At 43.9% G+C, this 22,746-nt stretch overlaps 1 protein-coding gene across 2 annotated transcripts in view; it reads left to right on the top strand.

Annotated features, from left to right (window-relative positions):
* Positions 1-22,746, top strand: part of LOC146805373 (interleukin-18 receptor 1-like) — a 682,858-nt gene that overhangs the window by 323,039 nt on the left and 337,073 nt on the right. For both annotated transcript variants that reach the window (XM_085622595.1, XM_085622594.1), the window contains exon 4: positions 13,049-13,196. In XM_085622595.1, coding sequence (XP_085478721.1) covers positions 13,049-13,196 — 148 coding nt within the window. The remainder of the gene's footprint in view (positions 1-13,048; positions 13,197-22,746) is intronic.

Genomic DNA, 22,746 nt, shown 5'->3' with positions numbered 1-22,746 from the left:
AGTCGTGCTTAAGACACTTTCCATTATTTCAGGGCTACTCTCCAATGCAAAACAAGTTTTGGCTGGAAAGTAAATCCCAAATCAAAACTCTGTGCCAGTGTGCATTATTTTGTGATGTAAACCTGGCACAAACCATTTGTAAATGTGTGTCTTATTTTATGCATCATGATCTTTTGTATTATCACACCTGAAGACTGCGTTTGGGACTAGTACATTTAACAAAGACTTTTTCTGACTGTAACAGCGCTGCAAAATTGGCTTTGCAGCACAGCCTTCAAGAGCTACCTGGTTCTGTGGAGGTTGCCAGCTGGCTATTGGCATGTCATGTGTTTCTTAGTTTATTTAGTCGTCCAGTCATTTATCTGAATGTATGACTACTAAAAGACAAAGAGAATTCTAGAACCTACCACCATGAGTGAGTACTAGTATAGGAGATAGGTGAATGTTTCTGAATAATGTTTTGTTAATATTATTTCAATAGTAGCTAAAGTAGACCCGTGGTAACCTTGATTCTCTTAAATTTACAGCATAATATAATAATTATTGCCAACTAGTATTGTACACTGCTCTATATTGAGAGGACAGGAGAAGCCTCTTTAGAAAGAATACAACCAGATAGGCACTTGAACAGACTGTATATACCACACAAGGTGTGTGTAGTGGGAACGAGTGGGAAAAGCAATAAAATACGTGTATTCTTTTTTTTCTCTTAGTTCCTTTCCCCTGCTCATGTGTGTCACTCACCTCATGATACTTCATGCAGTAGTCACAATTAATTTAGGGAGTGGGGGTTCCACATTGCTCCTGCAGGACCAATGACGGCATCATACAAGTTAGTGCATGTTGTCTTCTAACAGTGGGACTGTAGCTGTGTGAGATCAATCAATTTTGGAGTTGTTCTGAGACTACTAGCAGGTGAAAAGTAAATTTAGCTAATGCTACTAATAACATAAAACATTTGTGATTCTTGGTTGTGCAAGGAGAATGAAATGTGCTACTTAAACATAGAACTTCCACTTGTGTGTGGCTGGGGCCAAACACATAACACATCTTTTCCCACCAATGTACATTTGTGACATCTAGCATAGGGTTGACAAGTCAAGTTAGATCCACCACTGTAACCCAAGGGGTACTTAACCATTGATTATAAGGGGATAGAAGGACTCAAACACATGCATCATGCCTTGAATATAAAAATAAATCGAACATACAATGAATAAATAGGAGTTAAGCTAATAGTTGCTAATGCTTTGTAGCCACACAGGTTGCTCTAATAGCATAGAACTCGGGGTGAGGGGTTCAATAGTGATCTAGCTGCTCCCTTCACCGAGGGATGATGTGAAGTGAATTAAAACCCAATGTAGTAAAAAACATTACAATCATAAAACCAAACCTAGTCCCCTGTAGATAGGCAATGTCTGGATAATGATGTATTTGCTTGACCTTGAATATTACTCTGTTGCCCTGGCATTTAACTCTAAAGAAAACAAAGTGAATGCCCAAAACCAAATACAATGCTGTAGATGTCTTATTATGTGCCTGACCTAACACTGCTCCCCATCCTCAAATTCTACTAATCTGGCAACTTTATTTTCATCCCATGTCTGATTAATGTATATAGTATTTTTATGAAACACAGCTTTCCATCTATAGCTGTTATTTTACTAAGAGAAGAATTATATCTACCACTTGATTTATTTGAAAAGCAAGTAACTGAGTAACATGTAGGGCCATTATCCATGTACTTTTGTATATACTAACTCCAGATACGTTGCAGATGGTCGGTTCCATCTTGAATGCTAACTGTATTTATTTTGAAATTATATGCAAGTGAGATGACCTTTAGAGGTGAATACAACTGTAAAATTGTGCTTTTCTAAAAAGCACAGGAGGGGAGGAGAGGACAGGACAGGACAGGAGAGAAGAGGAGAAGAGAGGAGATGAGGGGAGTGGAGGAGCGGGTAGGGTAGTGTATTGCTCCGCCTTTCAGATAATACAGAATCTCCCACACATTGGCTCAAACAAAACATAAAACACAACAACACCGAGAAAGAGGTTTACTTTACAAGATGCAAAGACTCTCTTTTTAGAATTTGGCTTGGGGTTTTCTTTATGCAGGTTTATCGTTTTTTTCCCGTGAACAAGGTCTCGGCTGAGACCGAAACGCTTTGGGGTGTGTTGGCAGCTTTGAAATTAAACACCCTTGAACTACAACATACGGATTGTGATTAATTGATTTCTAAAAATACGCGGAGCAGTGAGTGCGGTGAGAAATCCCTTGCATGAGAAGTGTGGCAATAATTAAAACGGCTTGGTCCTGCCATACTCCGAATGCACCACCTTAGAAGCGCCCACATGGCCAGAAAAATGGGACTATGCGGACAGGAATATATATATATATATATATATATATATATATATATATATATATATATATATATATATATATATATATATATATATAATGAATACTTTGGATGTGTACTCTGACTCAATCACACATCTCAAGGAAAACACCTCAAATGATCAAAGCCACTGGCCATACATCACAATGGCAATAATCAAACCTCATCACTTTACCTGGTGCAAACACTGCATCTTAGCCCACTCCGGACCGGGGGATTTAATATCCAGGGAAAGGAACCTCAGCAACCAGGGTTCCGCTGTAATGAAGTAGACGCTTCCCTCTCCATTCGGATTCCAAAATCTCAGTTTCTAATTCAACAACCATCAGCTTTATAATCTCAAAACACACTAGAAGGTTCGAGAGTCTTTCCCTCTGTGCCAAAGAAACTTACTGGAACCAGCTAACTTTCAGGCAAGCATTCCACAGCAAGAAGGAGTTCGCACGTTCCCTCTACATTCTCAAATGTTCCAGCCTTTAAGTTGACGAAGCTTACGAAAGCCTTCCAGGGTACATTAAACAATCTCTCACAAAACAATCCTTGAACGTGATTAACACAAACAACTTTCAGGCCTGTCTGTGCATGCTGAAAAGCTCAAGCAAGGCAGAGTCAGAATCCAGGATGACAGGAGGCCATTTCAAAGCCAATAGTAAGAACTTAATACTTGCCAATGTACAACACAATGCATATTTGTGTATCACTGCCTATAGCATCTCCTACTTCATCTCTCAATGTACAACACGGTGCACATTTGTGCACCAGTACTCATTATACTACACTTTGGGACCAAAAAGTACATTCCACACCTCTCTCTCTCTCTCTCTCATGCTTTCAAATGCACATCCCACACCTTCTGTTCTTGGCAAGCTGTTCTACTGTGACAGCTCCCACTTCAAAACTATGAGAAGAGAAACAAGGCATATGAAGGATGTCATACATTCAGGATAGGATAAAATAACACACCAAAGTAAAATAAAATTATAGTAGTCAAAGGTCATCAAGTGGTGTCAGACCACAAGAGTGCCTCTAGCACTACAGGGAGGAGAGTGGAGGCAAGATAAGGTGGGGAGGGGAGGGGAGGGGAGAGGAGAGGAGAGGAGTGGAGAGGAGAGGATAGGAGAGGAGAGGAGAGGAGAGGAGAGGAGAGGAGAGGAGAGGAGAGGAGAGGAGAGGAGAGGAGAGGAGAGGAGAGGAGAGGAGAGGAGAGGCGAGGAGGATCCATTCCTTCAAAGAAGCTCCGATAAGGTAAATTACCTGCGAGACAAAAAAGGAGTCTGTGAAAATCCCTTGTCTTTAATCATCTTCATTTCATCCCCCTCTTTGGCCTACTCTGCTCAGTCTTTCCTGGAATATATTAAGTAGAAGGTCTGTGATCTAAAATTGGAAATCAATAAGACGTTCATTGAAAGGACAATCATGCCAGTCCTGTTACTTTATTTGCCAGACAACAATGACTTAATTTCATAAAAGGCCCAGTGTAGTACCAGCAAAGCAATAGTTCTGGCTATTTGCATGCTCCTACCCATCTTCCAATTAACAAACATGTGAAGAAGCTTCTTTTACAAGTGTTTGTTGTGATTTGCATTGTTTTGTATTTTTAACTCATCGCTTTTTAAAATCAGTCGACCCTTAAATGCAATATAGGCCTAACATGCATTTCCTTACCATTTGCAATATACTGTTTTGTAGAATATATAGGGGGCTGTTTCCTGACAATTGAAAGCGGATCCTTGTTGCTTACCTGTGTGGCCTCGTGTGTTTCTTGGGACCACTCGTTCTTCTTCATCTGGCCTCACGACCCCCCCCCCCCCGCCGTCGCCTGACATCGCGACCGCCGTGTGGGGGGAGTTTTCAACGGGGACTACATTACCCAGGCCCCTCAGCGACCCGGAAGCAGAAACCACGCACTTTGCGTGCCCGGAGGCGCTACTTAACTGATCCCGCCCCCGGCAGAGCGGGGGCTGTTTCCTGACAATTGAAAGCGGATCCTTGTTGCTTACCTGTGTGGCCTCGTGTGTTTCTTGGGACCACTCGTTCTTCTTCATCTGGCCTCACGACCCCCCCCGCCGTCGCCTGACATCGCGACCGCCGTGTGGGGGGAGTTTTCAACGGGGACTACATTACCCAGGCCCCTCAGCGACCCGGAAGCAGAAACCACGCACTTTGCGCACCCGGAGGCGCTACTTAACTGATCCCGCCCCCCGCGTCGCGGGATCGCGCGCGGGTCGGCGCCGGGAGAAGCCCAGGACAAGGGCGGGACCGTCTGTGGCCGTCCGGGGCCGGAAGAGGCCGGGCTGGGCCACACCCTGTTTCGTTCGCCATTTCAAGTAAGCCGCTGTTGGTTGCTAAACCGGGACTATTGATGACTGTTGATATTTACACTTTGTAGATCACTGCGCTGTAGGTCCCGTGAAAATGGCAGGGAAGGGGAAACGTACCGCAGCTCAAACCACAATTGCAGGGACCATGGACCAATTTATCACCCGTGCCGTCTCGGTCCTGGAGCATGAAATTGCCATTACCGAAAGACGTCTCTCAACAGAGCCCCTATTTACAAGGCGTTCATCACTGGGCCCCTTAGTTCACGTAAGCTCACCAAGCAATAACAGAGAGCAGCCACGAGAGGAGGTATTACGACTTATATGAGATACAACTGACCTAGTGGCTGCATCACCAGTAGAGGAAGTAGAATCTATACTAGCACCTAAAACCCCTCGCCCCCAGACTAGAGCAGGGGCTAGATCTTCTACACCCACTAGATTAGTTGCACAGAAAAGGAAAAGGGGGAGGGCGACTGAGCGCTCTAGACCAGCTAAAGTTTCCAAAGCACTTAAAAATATTGTGCCCCTTGACTCACCTAATATTAGTCCCGGCACTTCTGAGGAGGATGCTGGTAGACTTGAGTTACCTCCTTTTCACCCAAGTAACTTTGCTCTTCAGCTAGAAAGCATCATTCGTACTCTAATATCCCCTTTAATGGAAAGGATCGAAATGGTTGTATCCAAAGTAGATAAATTGGAACAAACTATTCTGGATAACTTTTGCTCGGTGAAGAATGTCGTTAAACTATGTGCTAATACATATCCAAAAATAATTACTCTGTCGGTTCTGCTGGTCCTGTCCTACCCATATCTGTCATACCGCCTGTCTCTGCCCCTATTCCAACTGCTGTAGATACTTCAACCACAAACAGCAATCAGTCATCTCGACAGAAGGGAACGACACAAAACTGTAAATCCCCGAGGTGGGAGGGTAGGTCAAGTATAGATACACAGGGCACCAATACAAATACCATGCATTTGGGTGGTCCGAGCACTAATCCTCCTAGTTTGAACGCTGTTCCACAAGGAAACGAATCTAGGCCATCCCCGATCCAACTCCATCTCCCTTGTGAATCCTTCCCTTATGTTGTAGTTTTAACTGGTGTTCCTGAACTTCCCACTAACAAATATGAATCTTATGAGCAATTAAAAAACAAAGTTAGTCACTGGCTCAACATTCATAGACCTATTCCAAATGAATTGAATGGTCGAATTCTTTTTGTTAGAAGGGTCCAATGGGTAGGACCTTTAACCAAAAATACCCAGGGCGATTGTGTTGTTGTTAATTTTAAAGATGCGCGCCTTCCAAAGTTTATCACGGAAATTAATTCCTATGGCCCTAGATCTGGAATTGCGGTGCATGATTTAAACTACTTCTATACTACACCTACATGCCATTGACAATTTCGTAGTATTGACACCCCCCTAATTCCTGTGGCATTAGGGGCTACTGTTAATCCAACAATGGATGGACTGGTAATCATGCCAGAGATCTCACCGTTGTCATCACATATGCGCGAAGCGAGGGTAAATGTATCTGGATATTCTGCTGAGCCCCGTGCTATATGCGCGGGTAAAAACTTGGGCACTCTTTTGTCTTGGAACCTGGCTAGTATCACAACTAAAATTGATACTCCTGAATGGGCGAGTTTTATTAATGATTTCGATGTCTGCCTATTCCAGGAAACATGGTCCCTCGAGGCCCAGTACATGCCGGGCTATCTGAATTTTCATGTCCCAGCAACCAAAGGCACAAAAGGACGTCCTTCTGGTGGTTTAACTATATGGGCTCGCCAGAACTTATTTTCACATGCCACAGGGATTGACACTGGGTCCCAGGATATTCAACTGGTTAGGCTCACGTTCGGCCCCAAGAAGTCTGTGGATATATATAATGTCTACCTGCGGGGCACGAAGGGTAAGAAGTCAAGTGTGCTTGAATCCCTTACTGCACTCATAGAATCCAAATCGAGTAGCAGGGACTTGATTGTAGCTGGGGATTTTAATGTCTCCTTTGAACCCCTCCTAGATAGCGATTCTGAATGGGGGCTTGACCCCGAAGAGGACCAACGCTGGGGCATCCCAGCCCTCGCATTACCTCCAATCAAACGGTGGTCTATGGTGGCTACACAGGTCAATGCACTCTGTCTAGAATTCGGGCTCCGGGCATTGAACGGTAGAGTCAACGGAGATAAGCTTGGAGCACCGACCTTCGATAACGGCCGCTCATGCAGCCGGATTGATTATGTCCTCTGCTGTATGAGACTGTGGTCCCCCCCTATTGATATGGAGGTGGTGCAAAGATTGGAGAGCGACCACAATCCCATTTGTGTCTCTCATAGCTGGTGGGGTAAATCATGCTTAATGTTAAAAGAAGCAATTCGGGTCCCCCCCGCAAGCGTGCCTACCAACGACCTACGAAGGTTAAAATGGGCATCAGTAAAGTCCAAAGATTCAGTATTAGCCCAGATTAATATTAAACTCTCTGCAATCATGGCGAATCTTGAGGATATTTCGCAAAGCCGAGACCAAGTAATTAGGCTGCATGAGTCATTTTTTGAGGGTCTACGTCCCTTTTTTTTTAAGCAAATAAGGCACGGTACTAAGCAGCAGCCCAAGCAACCTAAGTGGTACGATAAACACTGTAAAAATGCAAGATCCACCCTGGCTAAAGCCTTATCTAGTGGTAGCACCCCACTCATCCAATTAGCAAGATCTGCTTATAGGAAAAGCATCACACAAGCTAAAATAAAGTGGGAAGAAATGTTTTGGCAGGACCTAAAGGAAGCCAGCGATTCCCGAGATGCTAGACTATTTTGGAACGTTCTGAAGTGGGGCAGAGGAGGTCTATCAGAAAATCCTTCAAACCATGTCTCAGAAGGGGATTGGCTGGGCCATTTTAAGCCCCAATATGCGCGTGATCCCCTCTACATAAGTCAGGGCACAATGCCTTATGCTTTTTATTCGTCAGGGCCTTTCACCCCCGAAGACTGTTTAGCTGCACTGTCTTGTGTAGCTGCAGGACGGGCTCCTGGGTTAGATGGTATTCCTTCTGATCTCTTTCTAGAGAATAAAGATTCATGGAGCAAGTATATCGCTCTTATAGCGAATGCCGTGGCTGAAGGTGCGCCAGTACCTAAATCTTGGGGAGGCGCAGTCATAATTCCAATTTATAAAAAGGGTGACAAAAGCCTCCCGGGGAACTACAGGCCCATCAGCCTAATTGACACAATTCAAAAAGTCATTGGGAGGATGGTCCTGAATGAGGTACATAATTGGATTGACGCGAACGAGATTCTTTCTAGTCTCCAGGCGGGTTTTCGCAAATCCATTAGCACCATTGATCAGGTGTTCCGCTTTAAGCAACTGTTATGGAAAGTTGTTGAACTGGGCAAAGGCAGTCTCTATGTCACCTTCATGGACTTAAGAGCTGCCTTTGACCTCGTCCCTCGTGAACAGCTTTGGAGGGTCCTAGAAAAGCTAGGACTATCCTTGGAACTCCTGACCTTAATCCGAAGATTGCATGAGTCCAACTTCGCAAAAATTCAATGGGGTGGCCTGGGGGAATCAGCCATCGAGTTCCCAGTAGAGCGGGGAGTCCGTCAAGGATGTGCAATGGCCCCAACACTATTCTCTTTGTACATTAATGGAATAGTGGACTACATGCTTCAGACCAATACTGATGCTCCAAAATTGGCAGGTGTTACAACACCAATACTAATGTTTGCCGATGACACTCTTATAGTGTCAAAAACCCCGAGCGGCATGCAGAAGGCATTGGCAATTTTTGAAAATTTCTGTAAAGACCATGGACTGGAGGTCAACGTGGCAAAGACAAAGCTTATGACCTTCAACCCACACACTAGCTATAGGGTTGGTAAGCTTAGGATGAATGGCCAAACCCTCGAGGAGGTTACGAACTTCACATACTTAGGCATTCATATGTCCCACAACAACCGGTGGAACAGGCATTTGGAAATGTCAACATTGAAACTCACACAAATATCGGGAACGCTGGCCAAAGAGTTCAAAAAATCTTTTACTAAACCTCTTAAACCGGTGTTACAAGTCTACGAGGCAAAGGCCTTAAACTCGGTTCTGTATGGAGCTGAGTTATGGGGCTTTGATATATTAACACCCCTCATGGTAGTTGAAAACAAATTTTTCCGCTCCATTACAGGCTTGCCGCAAAGTACGCCAATGGTCCCACTGCGTTACGACCTAGGTAGGAAGTCCATCAAAGATTTGGCAAATCTCCGTCCAGTTTTATACTGGAGGAGATTGTGGACTACTCCGGAGCTTCGATCTTACGCAGTGGGTATCATGGACGTAATCCAGGTTGACACATTTCACAAAATCAAGTGGTTAAGGAACCTCCGAGATTCACTAATTGCCTTGGGACTGGAAAACTTATGGAATGACCCAGTGGCCGCTGTCTTCCCTATAAAAAAGCTTATGAAAAAACTTTATTGGGACAAGGTAAATCACAGGGTGTGGGCAGCTTCTACTTCCCCTTCCATGACTCATCGTTTCCTAGAGGCAAAGGTTATACCCCTATTGGAACCCTACTGGGATCTGATAACATCTCCAAAGGATAGGAAACTCTATTTTCAACTCAGAGCAGGCTCTCTTCCATTAAGGGCTTTAACTTCTGGGTGGTTTGGTGGAAGTACATGTATTTGCCCTGCCTGTGGAGACAAACGAGAAACCACTGGCCATTTCCTTTTCGTGTGCCCAGTATATGCCGCCCCTCGACGTCACTGGCTTTCCCCTTTATGCAAATTGATGGGCACTAGGAGCTCTGCCGTAGCTATTCGAATCTTATGCACGAGCACCTTACCAGTCCATTCAATAGGCCTAGCTAAATATTTGGGGTGGGCATGGTCACTTAGATTAAAAACCCTTCATTCCTTAGAGAATGTACATGGGCTGGCTTGAAGTTTGCAAAATGCACTGCTGTCACTTTTGCCTCAATTATCCTCTTTTAATCTTGTGCATTTCACGTCATTTGTCTGTTGCTTGTTTAATATTTTCTTATCTAAAAGGTTTTATCTATTCATTGGAATGTATTTATTGAACCGGTTACTGTGATTTTATATATTTGTGATTTGTTGTGTCTTGTATGAATTATTTTTAATTCGAATAAAGACTTTTGATGATGATGATGAGAATATATGTATATTATAAACATTTAGCAAACCACCTTTGTCAGAAATGGGATTTCTGGCTGGCTAAGGCAGGCGCCAAAGCCAGGCAGAAACCACCACTCTAGTCAGGGCAAGGAAGTTACATGCCAAAGATAACCCCTGCTCACCCCCTTGGTAGCTTGGCACGAGCAGTCAGGCCTATCCCGGAGGCAATGTGTCAAGCATTGGCGCACGCACCCAGCGACAACATCCCAGGCCCACAACAAAATAAACTCCACACAAGGTTATATAAAAATAGCCTTTGTATTATCATAACACATTAGAATAGTAAGCACATATTATACACTGGGCCAATTGGCACTGGGCAATATTTACAAGGGATTATGTACACATGACAGGGCCACATGGACCACTATCAGAACCATCACAAAGCGAACTTAGTAAAAGTACAGCAGATCACAAACACACAACCTGCAACCACTGGGAATCACTGTTCTTAGCATCCGCCTGTAACATAAACTACATTATGCACAGTATCACATTAGGCACCAAACGCATTGTACGCCAACCTCATCAACCTAACCACATTATGCATTTCTCTCCCAAGTCTAAACATATTAGACCCTAACCTCCTAAGCATAGCTACATTAGGGAATAACTCTCACTAGCCCAACCCATTATATGCGAACCAACCTCATAATCATAACGCACATTTAGAGGTATCAACACCGGTTCGTAAATCATTCTACATACATTACATTTCCTAGCACGCATGAATCCCAGTCGGGCCTGGTGCCCTATAACTCTAACATTCCCCCCTGGCCAACTGGCCATCTCAGGAAGTGGGCTCAAATGCCCTGTGTCCCCAAAGTCAAGGCGTGCTGCAAAGGCAGCGAAAGTCGAGGGTGCGCAATCTGCGCAGACCTAAAGGTTTCAGCTGCCCACTACTTGCTGGGCAGCTGGGAATATTAGAATGAGGGCCTAAACGGTGCAGCTGGCACTAATTGCTGCGCAGCTGTAAATACTCAAATGCGGCATGGGCTTTCAGTAGCCCTTAAAACAAATGTACCAAACGTTGGAGCCACTTAGGCTCTAAAAAGGATGGGGGCAAACGTGGGAAAGAATGCGGGCTCCTCTGGCCCCTTTTAAAGTAGATATGCCCCCAGCGTTGGAGCCATCTGGCTCTGAAAATAAGTAGCCCCTCTGGAGTGCACTGGCTCCGTAAATAACGCTGGCCTGAGCGTTGAAGCCATTTGGCTCTAAAGTAATGATGCCCCCGTTGGGGCGACCCGCTATCAGAAGGGGCCACCCAAGAACCCTAATCACGGTGCCTTCACTGGCACGTAAATCAAGATATGCTCCCTTCGTTGGAGCCCGCAGGCTCTGAAAATAACTCTGTCCCCGTTGTTGGAGTGGCCCGCTGCCATCTGGGGCCGCTCTAAAAGCATAACTGGCACCGTGCCTTTAACAGGCACCAACAGTAGTCCCTAGGGAGCCCCCAGCCCTTCTAGACTCACCGGGCTTGCTCCTGGGGACTCCGCTCCATCTGCCTCCTCTTCACCCGGTCCCTCTTCTGGGACCGGGGCTTTTTCCCTCGCCGCACATCTCGCTCGTCCCCCGGGGCTCCCGAGTCTCCCAGCCACTCAAGGGAGCCCTGTTGGGACGCGAGGCACTTCAACCGGTCCTGCCGCCTCCTTCTCTTTCTTCACCTGGGCCCCTTCCTGGGACCCGGGACTCGCATCGGTAAGGTCAGCACTACGCGGGGCTTCCCTCCCACATGGGAGCCCCGCGCTGCTCTCTGCCGCTTCGGCTGCCTCGCTGGACATCCTCCTTCCGGTGCAGGCTCCGCCCCAGGTCAGGCGAACGTGCCGGACCTCCTCCTTACAATCCGCGGCGGTGATTTCTTTTTTGGCGGCAAGAGGTTCCCAAAGTGTGGAAATAAAGTTAACATGCGGGGTGGGCACCCGCTAGGGCTCACATAAGCGTGGTTGGCACCCGCATTAGTTTATTAAGTAAAACGAAGACGCAGGGTGGGCAGCTGTGCACTAAAAGCTAAAAATAAGCGGGGTGGGCACCCGCAAGGCTGGCATCACGGGGGAATCCCTCGGTTGGGGATTCCCCCTTTCTCCCTGGAATCAGCACGGTGCCGCAAAGCCTCAGCACTCCTCCTAAAATAAAGGGCCAAATTCAGGGCAAGGCGCTCCCAGGCGTTAGAAGAATGCAGCAAAAAGGTCCTAGAGATGAAGAGAAAGTCCTTCAGGCATCCAGGGGCAGGGCAGGGCCCAGGGAGGCAAGCCTTCCCCTGAGCCTCAGCAGCAGCACGCCCCTGGTAGATTCAAGTCCAGAACAAGAACATTTTCATGGGGTCACAGCCCCTTCTTTTATACAGCATTTTCCTTTGTTCTGCAACTGTAGGGCCAGGGCCGAACCAGATACAACTGGTTCAGGAGAACTTTGTTTTGCTCATCTCCCCTCTCCATTCACAGGACAGGCCAGGGACATCAGACGCACCACAGGAGGTGGAGCCAGCATTGTGAAGGGAAGGCCCAGCCCCATTCAGGTCCCAGGTGTAACTCCTCGATCCCATCTACATGCAGATCTCTCCATTCACCACCAGGCAGACTCACTCTGGCTCCTGGAATTCCCCAGCCCTCTCAGCTCCTGTTAATCACAAGCCAGACAGGCAATTCACATCACACAGCACACAGACATGCCAACTTCTAGAAGTGGCACTTCCCCACCAGTCACCATAAATCTGTGCACACCATTGCGCAGCATTTATTCCCACGAGTTCTCACATACCAAACACGCCCCTGCACTCCTCTCACCTCAGGAACTACCACGGACACACATATCCCCCATGCATTCCTATGGGAGGGCAGGCCAGTCTCACTACATGTAACACAGAGCGCACGCACTTTACACTGGGACACAGTGCTAAAAGTGCCTATAGGCCTAAAACTACTAACACTACATAGGGAAAAAGGCCAGGATAAATGCAAAAAGTTTGGGGGTGAACCTGCCAAAAGGGCCAGGTCCAACAACCTTGATGTCATGATATAGGTTAGTTTTAACGAGGATTGTAGTTACACAATAAACTGTGCAATATTTTTATTAATGTGAATGCCCTCGTTGTAGAAAAATGCAATAATAGTGTTTTTGATTATTTTTTTAGGGTTGTGACATCTTCAACCGGAATGAATTAACTCTTCGATTTGGAGAATTAAGTGATACCGACTCTGGGAACTACACATGCATGGCTACACTTACTAATGAAGGAAAGAACTACAACTATGCCAAAACAATTCAATTGCTTGTAAAAGGTGTGGAGATTTTTTCTAATTTTTTTTTTTGTCCCAATTCCAAAAACAAATGCTGAGTTCCACCATTTGAAAAGGGATTTATTGTTAAAAATTAACTTATTTTTTGTGGGGCTGTTATGTTTGCCATATTACAAAGCTACTGTTTCTCTACATAACTAGGCCCGGGCAAAATTATAATTATAGTGGCATGATTAGCATTAGAAAGTTTGCACTATGGTTGTTACATGAAATCCCCGCTAGTAAGACACCTCATGTAATTACAGCGCTGTACACAACAAAATTATACTGAAGGCGAAAGAACAATGGGAACAACCAGGACGCGAAAGGCTGTCATTCGTGGAAGATGCATTTTGCTTTAAAATATCATGCTAAATGACAGATTTGCATCTCATGCAATTAGTAGTAATTATGCGTAACGTTCCCAAATTTCACATAAATATGCAAAAGCAAGACACACGCTCCCTGTGCCAAAATACTTTTGATGTAGATTTTTGAGGCAACATATTCTGCATGTATGGTCAGGACTGATATTTCTATTGCATGAGAGAGAATATTTGCATCTTTAAGCCAGTGAGAAAGGGAAAGTAATTTGCAATCCAGGCAAAGGAATCAATGTCATGCTTAGATGGCCAGGGTTGAAGTATGCCATGATATAAGATTAGAGATGGTGGGCTAGCCTGACCTCAGCCACTGTGCATAGTGAGGTGGAGGCTGTCACCTTTCTAGGACGTTTTCTCATTGGAAGATGGACAAGTGCATATGCATGCACCATCAATGTCTCATCATCATCATATAAATTTTTATTCGGATAAAAGTCATATCCATAAAAGAATCACAAAAATAAGAAAATATAAAACACAATAATAAAGTAAAATTAATTTCCATTTCACAATAAATCATTGCAGAGGTAATAAAGTTTAAAAGGAAATAAGTATTTGAAATAACATAAGACTGAGCACGGGCTCTCAAAAATCTCCTTGAAGGCATGCCTCTCTCATAAATCTCATAGGTGACTAGTAAAGGAGCATCTCACTTCAATACAGTAGGCTTGTGTGATGATCACCATACAATATCCTACATCATCAGAAGTGCAGAATGTTCTCAGTCTTTGTAGCGTATAAAACACATAAAAAATAAATCACATTTTGACTCCAAACCATTGTCATAACTCAACCCCGTATGTTAATGCTTCCAAGTATGAAAGACGTTTCCTTCTAAAGATGGCACTTAAGATAAAAGTGGAAACATAATAACATAGATCTACATTGTCAAGAGTACAGATATAGCTGAACGCTTCCTGGTAATGCATACAATTTCCAGTTATAAACAAAGGTTGTAAAATTTGCTTTCTTATGTCCCTATAAAATTTACAGAACAAAATAAAGTGCTGAGTTGACTGATTAGATTCCCCATCATATGGACATTTGGGAAGCATCTGTGACCAAGCCCACATTTTAGGAAAAGCAGCCATAAAGTGCAAAGCACCTAGCCAATATCTTGTAAGATAAAATCTGTGTTGCATATTTTGTACAGTTAACAGATAATTTTGAATTCCTTCTTTTGTGGGGCATGAGCAATAGCTCTGTACGGAAGACTTATTACTCTCTCATTTGTCCCTATCTGTCTTCTTACCATAACCTAAAATGCTGACAAGATCCTGAATACCAATATTTTCATCCACCACCTTTAGGAGGTTTTTTAAGATAGGCCAGCCATGGGATCTTCTCTCTGTGCTGAAGGGTTAAACAATCTGTTATCAGCTTTTTAGTGAACCTTGTAGTAGATTTACTCCATATGCTGTGCAAAAATAAGGCAGGACTTGTCTTGATGGCACCTCCTAGGAAAGATACTGCAATTCCTTGTGTACAATTTAAGAGGAAGTTGACTTCGGTGCTGCCAAACGTCTGCCTAAGAAAGGATTCTCTGGTATCTGTAGGGGAGAGCAATTTGCCCAAACCCATGATGGGGCCCCATAGCTAAAACTGGGTGGATATTAACTTTTGTATAGGGTCAATAATTCTCTAATTGGTTTATTTTCTATTTTAGCAGAAAATCTGGAAAGGGCTTCTGTAGATTTTCAATTTCCAGGTTTTCAGCTGTGGCTCCTACTGACCACTGCTAGAAAATCAAAAACCAAGGTATGAAAAATGTTGGGTTTTGGCTAAACCCTCACCTTTAATACAGTGGATCCTCTTTTTGGCCCTCCTTTTTCCACACACCATGGTAAAGGATTTCTTTAGATTAATTTTCATATCTTTGTCCTCCATATATGAGGTGAAGGTGTCAATCAAAAGCTGGAGCCTATTGGTGGTTCTAGAAATTCGGACCGCATCATCAGCGTATAGTAGGAAAGGGGTTGGAAATGTATCATCCCTAGAAGCCTCAGCCTTCACTTTTTGAAATATCTCATCCTCTCTATTAAAGTATAATGAAAACTGGAGGGAGCAAGGGCACAACCCTGTCGCATCCCACGTGTAACTTTAAAGCGGGAAGTGCCTTCCCTACTCGGCCCGTATCATACACGGGCTGTCAGGCGGTTATACAATTGTGACGGTAAGATAATGATCCCAATTGGGGCACCCACCTTTGCGAGTGTCTTCCACAACTTAGCATGATTCACTAGATCAAATGCGCTACTTAAGTCTGCAAACCATAGATGGATATGTCCCTCTTTTGCTACAGTGTATTTGCTAATGAGGAGATGTAAGTTAGCACATTGTTCCATAGTGCCAACATCTCTCCTGAACCCATATTGTGAGTCTGTAAGTATATGATTTCCAGAGGGAATCACTGACTGCAGCTTTGCAAACTTGCGTTAATATAGTGGCCCATATGGTTACATACGATTTTTTTTTTTTTATTATTATTTTTCTTTTATCAATGTTCCACAAAATGAAGCAGATAACAAACAATTGAAATAGAAGCATACCAATACGTATATATATATATTTTTTAACATCATATATATAATAAGTACATAAGGATTGATAAATAATAATAATAAAAACCAGTATAGGAAAGAAATCTATTTAAGGCTCATCACAAATAGCAGAACAAAAGAAAATTAATCAGTGAAATAATCCTTTAGCGGATGCCAGATAGCAAGGCCAAATTTCATTTTAAGTGATTTTTTAAGCGAATACATACTAGTTTCCAAATTATACAAGTTAAATAATTTGGCGCACAACAAATCAAAGCTCGGAGCCTGAGGTTGCAGCCAGGCTGTAGCTATTGATAATCGTGTTACTGCAGCTATAATGAAGAGAAAGTAACGAAATTCAAAAAGAGGTTGCCCCTGAGTAAGATCCCCACCTATCCCTAATAAGATCATACTCGAAGACATTGAAATGGGTTTGCCAAGAACATAAAACAGAAAACTTCTAATTTGATTGAAAAGAGGTAGCAAAGAAGGACAAGAAAAAAAAACATGTACTATATCGGCATTACATTCTCTACAACGAAAACATTCCCCAGAATTAAAAAATTGAGAAGAGCTGCCCCATTTCATCATCACCGCAGGAGTGCGGTATAAATTAAACATGGTTTTATAATGCTGGGCCTTTAATGAGGCAGAATGGAAAACCATATGGGCAATCTTGATGGAATCTTTGATACTAATAGACGAAGATGAAAGCCGGCATCTCCACTTCTCATTTGTTTTATCAAGATCGTCTGGTCTAAATTCTAACAGCACATAATAAATTGATCCTATTCGCAATTGAGATCTGACAACATCAATGATGCGAATAGAGGTAAGTTGAGTAGTATGTATATGAAGAAAATCACGAATCTGAAGAAATTAAAAAAATTGATTATTAGATAAGTCAAATTTCTGTCTAAGTGCATCAAAAGAAAGACAGTCACCCTCCCCTGAAACAAAATCCCCTAGACATGTGATCCCTTTGGAATACCAGTAACGCATAACTGAATCACAAAAAATGGGGGGTAGAAGGTGTGATGCAGTAGGAGGAGTATATACTGTATATTTAGGAATATGGCACATTTTTTTAACAGTTTTCCTAACAGTAAAGGCAGAAATAATAATTTTAAACCGAGTACGTTTATAGTAACTACCATCGACCTCGGATATCAGGCAGTTTTTAGCAAACGAGCCAAGCGCAATTTGGTAGATCGATGGAACTTCTGCCAGATTACCAACTTCCTCACCCGTAAGAAGAATACGCATATTGAGGAGTAAGCACGAGATCTGATATAATGCAAAATCCGGGATTCCCCACCCTCCTCGGGCAGATGGTAACGTCATCAAGCGTGAAGCTCTGCGAATCTTCCCAGGGGCCCAAAGATATTTTTCGCATACTGACTGAAATTGGCGAATCTGAAGTTTAGGAACCAAAAGAGGAACAGCTCGAAAAAAATAAAGTACTCTAGGTAAAATAATCATTTTTAACAAATTAGATCTACCAACAAGAGTGAGGTGAAGGCTCTGCCAAGAGTCCAAGGCAGATTTGGTTTTATCCAAAATATCCTTCCAGTTAACCGTAATCACATCTTCCAAATTGGGTCTGATCTTGATGCCTAAATAAACCACTTCCTCCACTAGCCTGGGATCCGACACTATAGCTCGGTCCGTACATAAGCATTGTGTCTTGGCAGTGTTGAGCCTATACCCAGAATATCTGCCAAAACACTCCGCTAGATGTTCTATGATGGGCAAAGCGATGTTTAAATCTGACGTAACCACGGCTATATCGTCCGCGTAGGCGAGGACGCTATACTGCGTGTCCTGAGCTATAAAAGGGGGAATTTGTGAATTAAGATCTAGCATTTTAATAAATGGATTGATATAAAATGCAAAAAGAAGTGGGGAGCAGGGATCTGAACCCCCTCCGATTTAATGCCCATTGCGCATATCTTAGCCGTAGGGGCCTGATAGAAAACCTGAAGGGCGCGGATAAAGCCAGAACCAAACCCCGACCGTGCCATTAACTCCCATAGGAAGCCCCATGAAACCTGGTCAAATGCCTTCTCGGCGTCGAGCAGGACGAGACCCAGTACCTGGACTCGACCTGCGCGACGTCGAGAAGAGCAATGACCCTGTTGATTATGGTTAAGGCTCCCTGTTTTCCGTTTTTACTGATTTTTACAGATAAATACAGACCGAATACATTTATTTTCTTGTCTGTATTTATTTTTAAATTTGGATAAAAACGGAAATCAGGTTCATTTTTGAGTGATTCTAAATACCGTCTGCCATGAATGTAAGGCAAATAGTTGTGTGGATTGATAGGTAAGGGGGTTAAAAAAGAAAATCATTTTAGTAAAGCATCTCACTCAGCAGTAGATATGCACAAAGTTGATACTGAAATGTGCATATTTTCATGTAAGTGCATTGATTTATCTTCTGCGCGTATTCATATAATTGAAACATGGCAGGTGTTCAAGCATGAGTGCATATTATCCATTAAATAAATGTGGAAATATACTATTTTCAGCTTTATTTTTTCTCAAAACCCCAAATAAATATGGATAAATACAAATAAAAGTAGCAAAAATAAATATGGATAAATACAGACGGAAATGTCAAAAAAATAAATACCATAAAACTGGGAGCCCTAATTATGGTCAACTGTGCCCCGGCCCAGTACAAAGCCATGCTGCTGCGGCGATACCAGTCCAGCAACGAACGGGGCCATTCGATTTGCCAAAAGTTTGGCATACAGTTTGCCATCACAATTAACCAAGGAGATCGGACGATAAGATCCTGGTTGATCAGGAGGCTTCCCCTTCTTGGGAAATATAACTACATGTGCTTCATCCCATGAACGGGGGGAGAATCCTATCCTAGCCGCCTGAAAAGTATTCAGCAGATCCTCACGCAATTCCGAAAAAAAGACCTTATAAATCTCCGTCGGGAGAGAATCTGGTCCAGCCGCCTTGCCAGAAGGCAATTTGAAAAGTGCTTGTTCAATTTCTTCACTAGAAAATGGCATATCTAATCTCTCAGCATCTACAGGATCGAGCTTTTCCCATTCTAATGCAGGTAGCCCAAGATCAAGAGGAAGATCTCCAATATCCGGCTGGCTATATAAATCAGAATAAAAATGCTGGAATACTTTCATAATAGCCTGGGGTTCGTAGATTAGTATATCTTGATCATTATAGATAGAATTAATTTTTAATGCTTGATTTTTCACGCGTATTCTGATTCCCCAAACTCATAAAGTTGCCTCCTATGGAGGTGATGTTTAAGCGCGATCTCCTCGGCCCATACACGATTAATATTTGCCTTACAACATGCCAATTTATCAAGACTATCCTTAGGATCAACCGCTGCCCGCAGTTGAACAGAAAGATCTAATTCAGCATTCCTCAATTGGGTAAGCAGTTGTAGCATATTCTGTTTACGTAATTTGTGTGCATGAAGACCATAGCTGAGAACCTCACCCCTAAAACATGCCTTAAAAGAATCCCACACTACCGCAGGGCCGGCTGTGCCTTGGTTAAGTTGAAAAAAGTTTGGGGTCCATTTTTTCATGTGACTCAAAAAAAGAGCATCAAACAAAAGCTTCCTATCAAAAGAAAAAGCCTTAATATATCTGGGAATAACAACATTCGAAAGAGAAATAACTAAAGGAGCATGATCAGATAGTAGTCTAGGGAAAATTTGGATTTGAGTACAGAAGGCCCAGGCTACAGGAATAAGAAAATAATCCAGTCAAAATAATTTATTGTGAGGTGAGGAAAAAAACGTATATCCAGGATCTTGTGGATATACGGAATTCCACACATCTGCCAACCCATGATCACCCATCAGATTCCTTAATGCCTGGAACACCTTAGGCTTACGACCCCTATATACCTGAGAAGAGGAGCTCGTCCAGTCACCATCCAAATGAATATTAAGATCTCCACAAGGTATTAACGGTGAGGGCCATAGAGCGAGTTCCCCATTCAGGAAATCAAAAACATTTGCCTCATCCAAGTTAGACCCATACACAGTGCACAAAGTAAACCGTATCTCTCCCACTGAGCATTCAAGAACTGCCCAGCGACCATGTATGTCTACCAGAGAGCGCTCTGACTTAACTAAAGAGGGTCGTGCTAATATAGCAACTCCTCGCGTCGTATCCGATTGTTTAGGGGCAGCAAGTGTAACATATCCTAGGTCAGCCAGCTTCTACCTGTGGGACCAAGAAATATGTGTTTCCTGAATGCACATAATATCAGGATTAATGATTTTTAATTCAGCCTGCATCTTCTTCCGTTTGTCATAATTATTGAGGCCACAGATATTATACGTACCAATTTTTATCCTCATATTAGCCGTTTACCTTCATATATTGAAATACCAACATAGAAAAACTCAGTCATAAGTACAACAGATATTAAACAGGAACAAGACAGAAAAAAAAGTAGAAAATATAGATCTAGAATCATTTTGTGGAACATAGTTTTTTTAGTACCCCCCCCGGGTCCCACCCCTTCCTCTTCCCACATCCTCACCCTGCCCAACCTCCCTTCGCCCTCCCACCTCCCACCCACCACACCCTCCCTTTATTGAGGCAATAGGACCTGGGTCCCTAACGATGTGAAGCTGGTGACGCTCCCCGCGGTGCCCCCCCTTAGGAAAAACAGAAAAAATCATAAAACTAATCAATTAATCAACATATGCCACTCCACCTTCAGCTACCGGGCCCCAGTGAGTGTAAATATTCTTTAGCCTGGATTTCAGAGGGAAAAAACTTATTCTGGCCCTGGTATACAACCTTCTTTGCGGGGTTGAGTAAAAACGCCTGCCCCCCCTTAGCTTGAAAGAGAGGTATCAGCTGGCGAAACTGCCACCTGCGCACAACTGTCTCATGACAAAAGTCAGGTCTAACGAAAAAACGGACACCTTTAGCAAATCTCTTCTGATTCGGTCTGGCCAAATCATAAACAGCTTCTCGCGCGAGAAAGTTGTTAATTGAAATCAGGATGGCACGAGAATGGGCAGGTTCATGCCCAGGACGGGCAGCTTGTTGCTTGCTGTGAAAAGGGAATCGATGAGCTCTCTGTAGTTCAATCTCCCAGTCCCATTGAGAGAGTTCCGGGAAGGCCTCTACAAATAACTGGATGATAAATTGCTCATATCAGCCCCCTCTGCCCCCTCTGGAATGCCCAAGACTCGTAAGTTGTTACGCCTCATCCGGTTTTCAAGTTCAGACAGTTTCCAGGTGACATCATCTTTCTGTGTCTTTAAATCATCTACCAATCCTTTCTGTGTCATTAGCTCATCCTCCAAAATAGATATACCAGTTTCTGTCTCGCTCACTCGAGTGCCAATCTCGGCGCTTGTCTTATTTATACGTCTAATAGCATTTTGTAATTTACGACAAGCCCCCTGCATTCTGGCATTCTCAAGTTTGGTCTCGGCCCTATGTGACAACATCGTATCATAAATCATCTCCAACGTAATTGGTTTCGGAGGATCGGAAGAACTGGCTGTGGCAGAAATCCCTTGTGCCCCATCATTACCGGGGACAGATGGCTGTGCAGTGGAAAATGAATAATCCCAAGCCAGATTCTCCACCTGAGGGTCAGAGATGTTATCAGGTAGAATGGAGCCCAAAGGAATCACCTGTCTGCTCAGAGTCTTACTTTTCCGAACTGTACCGCCCGGGGGAGCCAGATTCATATATCCACCCAATAAACAGTCATCGATCTCTCCCTGACTGGCTGACCCGGCCTCATACTCGGCCCAGTCCCGGCTGGTTGTGTCATCATCATCTGAAGTCGTGGATGCATCTGACAAGGAAAATAAATTATCTAGCGGGTCATTTTCCGGGTTGGACCCAGCCCTACCACAAGCGCCGTCCCCCTGAAAAAGCCCAATCTTCAAAGTATCACCCGAGGCCTCTACCGACCTGATAGAGAGAACCTCAGATCCCAGAATGCACCTTGAAGGACCAGCCAGGTCAGCTTGAGAACCAACAGCCAAATCGGTAACTACTAATTGACTCACAGCATTTTCACCCCCGCTATCTTGGCCGTGAGGGGTCGTTACAGAGAGATCGACCAGCTTATGCCCTTCCGATGGAGAGTTCAGGGCAGAATCCGAGGCTTGCAACAGCCCGGGATCAGCAGGTTTAGATTTAGATACAATCTGTACCATATTTTTAACTGAGCGTTTCACAAATAACGGTGCCGTGTGCCTTATCGTGGCCATTGCTGTGGAAGCAGAGGGGATCTTATCCGCAAAAATCTTCACGTTAGGTGCAGAATCAGCGACAGGACCAGGGCCAGTATCCGTGGGCATTATTTTCACCAATCCCCCAGGTGTAGACTCTGTACCTGTTGTGAGCTGACCGCTATGGAGCTTGGAGCTCCTTGCTGAAATCTTGATGGCTGGCTTGGGCGGCATTCTACCGGCAGGCAGAGGGGATTTGCCGGCAGTCAAAAAAGTGGAAGAAAAAAAGAAATGCTGAGCTCCGCAGCAGAGAGCTCTGAGACGCCAGGTGCCTCTGCGCTTCAAAGTCAGGAAGGACGCCGCTGTGAGTACTATCATCGCCGGGAGCTTCAGACAGCAAATTCCGCTTTCAAAACTTTTCTC

The sequence above is a fragment of the Triturus cristatus genome, chromosome 8 (assembly GCF_964204655.1).
Source record: "Triturus cristatus chromosome 8, aTriCri1.1, whole genome shotgun sequence".
Classification (NCBI taxonomy): Eukaryota; Metazoa; Chordata; class Amphibia; order Caudata; family Salamandridae; genus Triturus; species Triturus cristatus.
The sequence above is the reverse complement of the archived record's forward strand: the minus strand, read 5'-3'. Positions and strand labels throughout refer to the sequence as shown.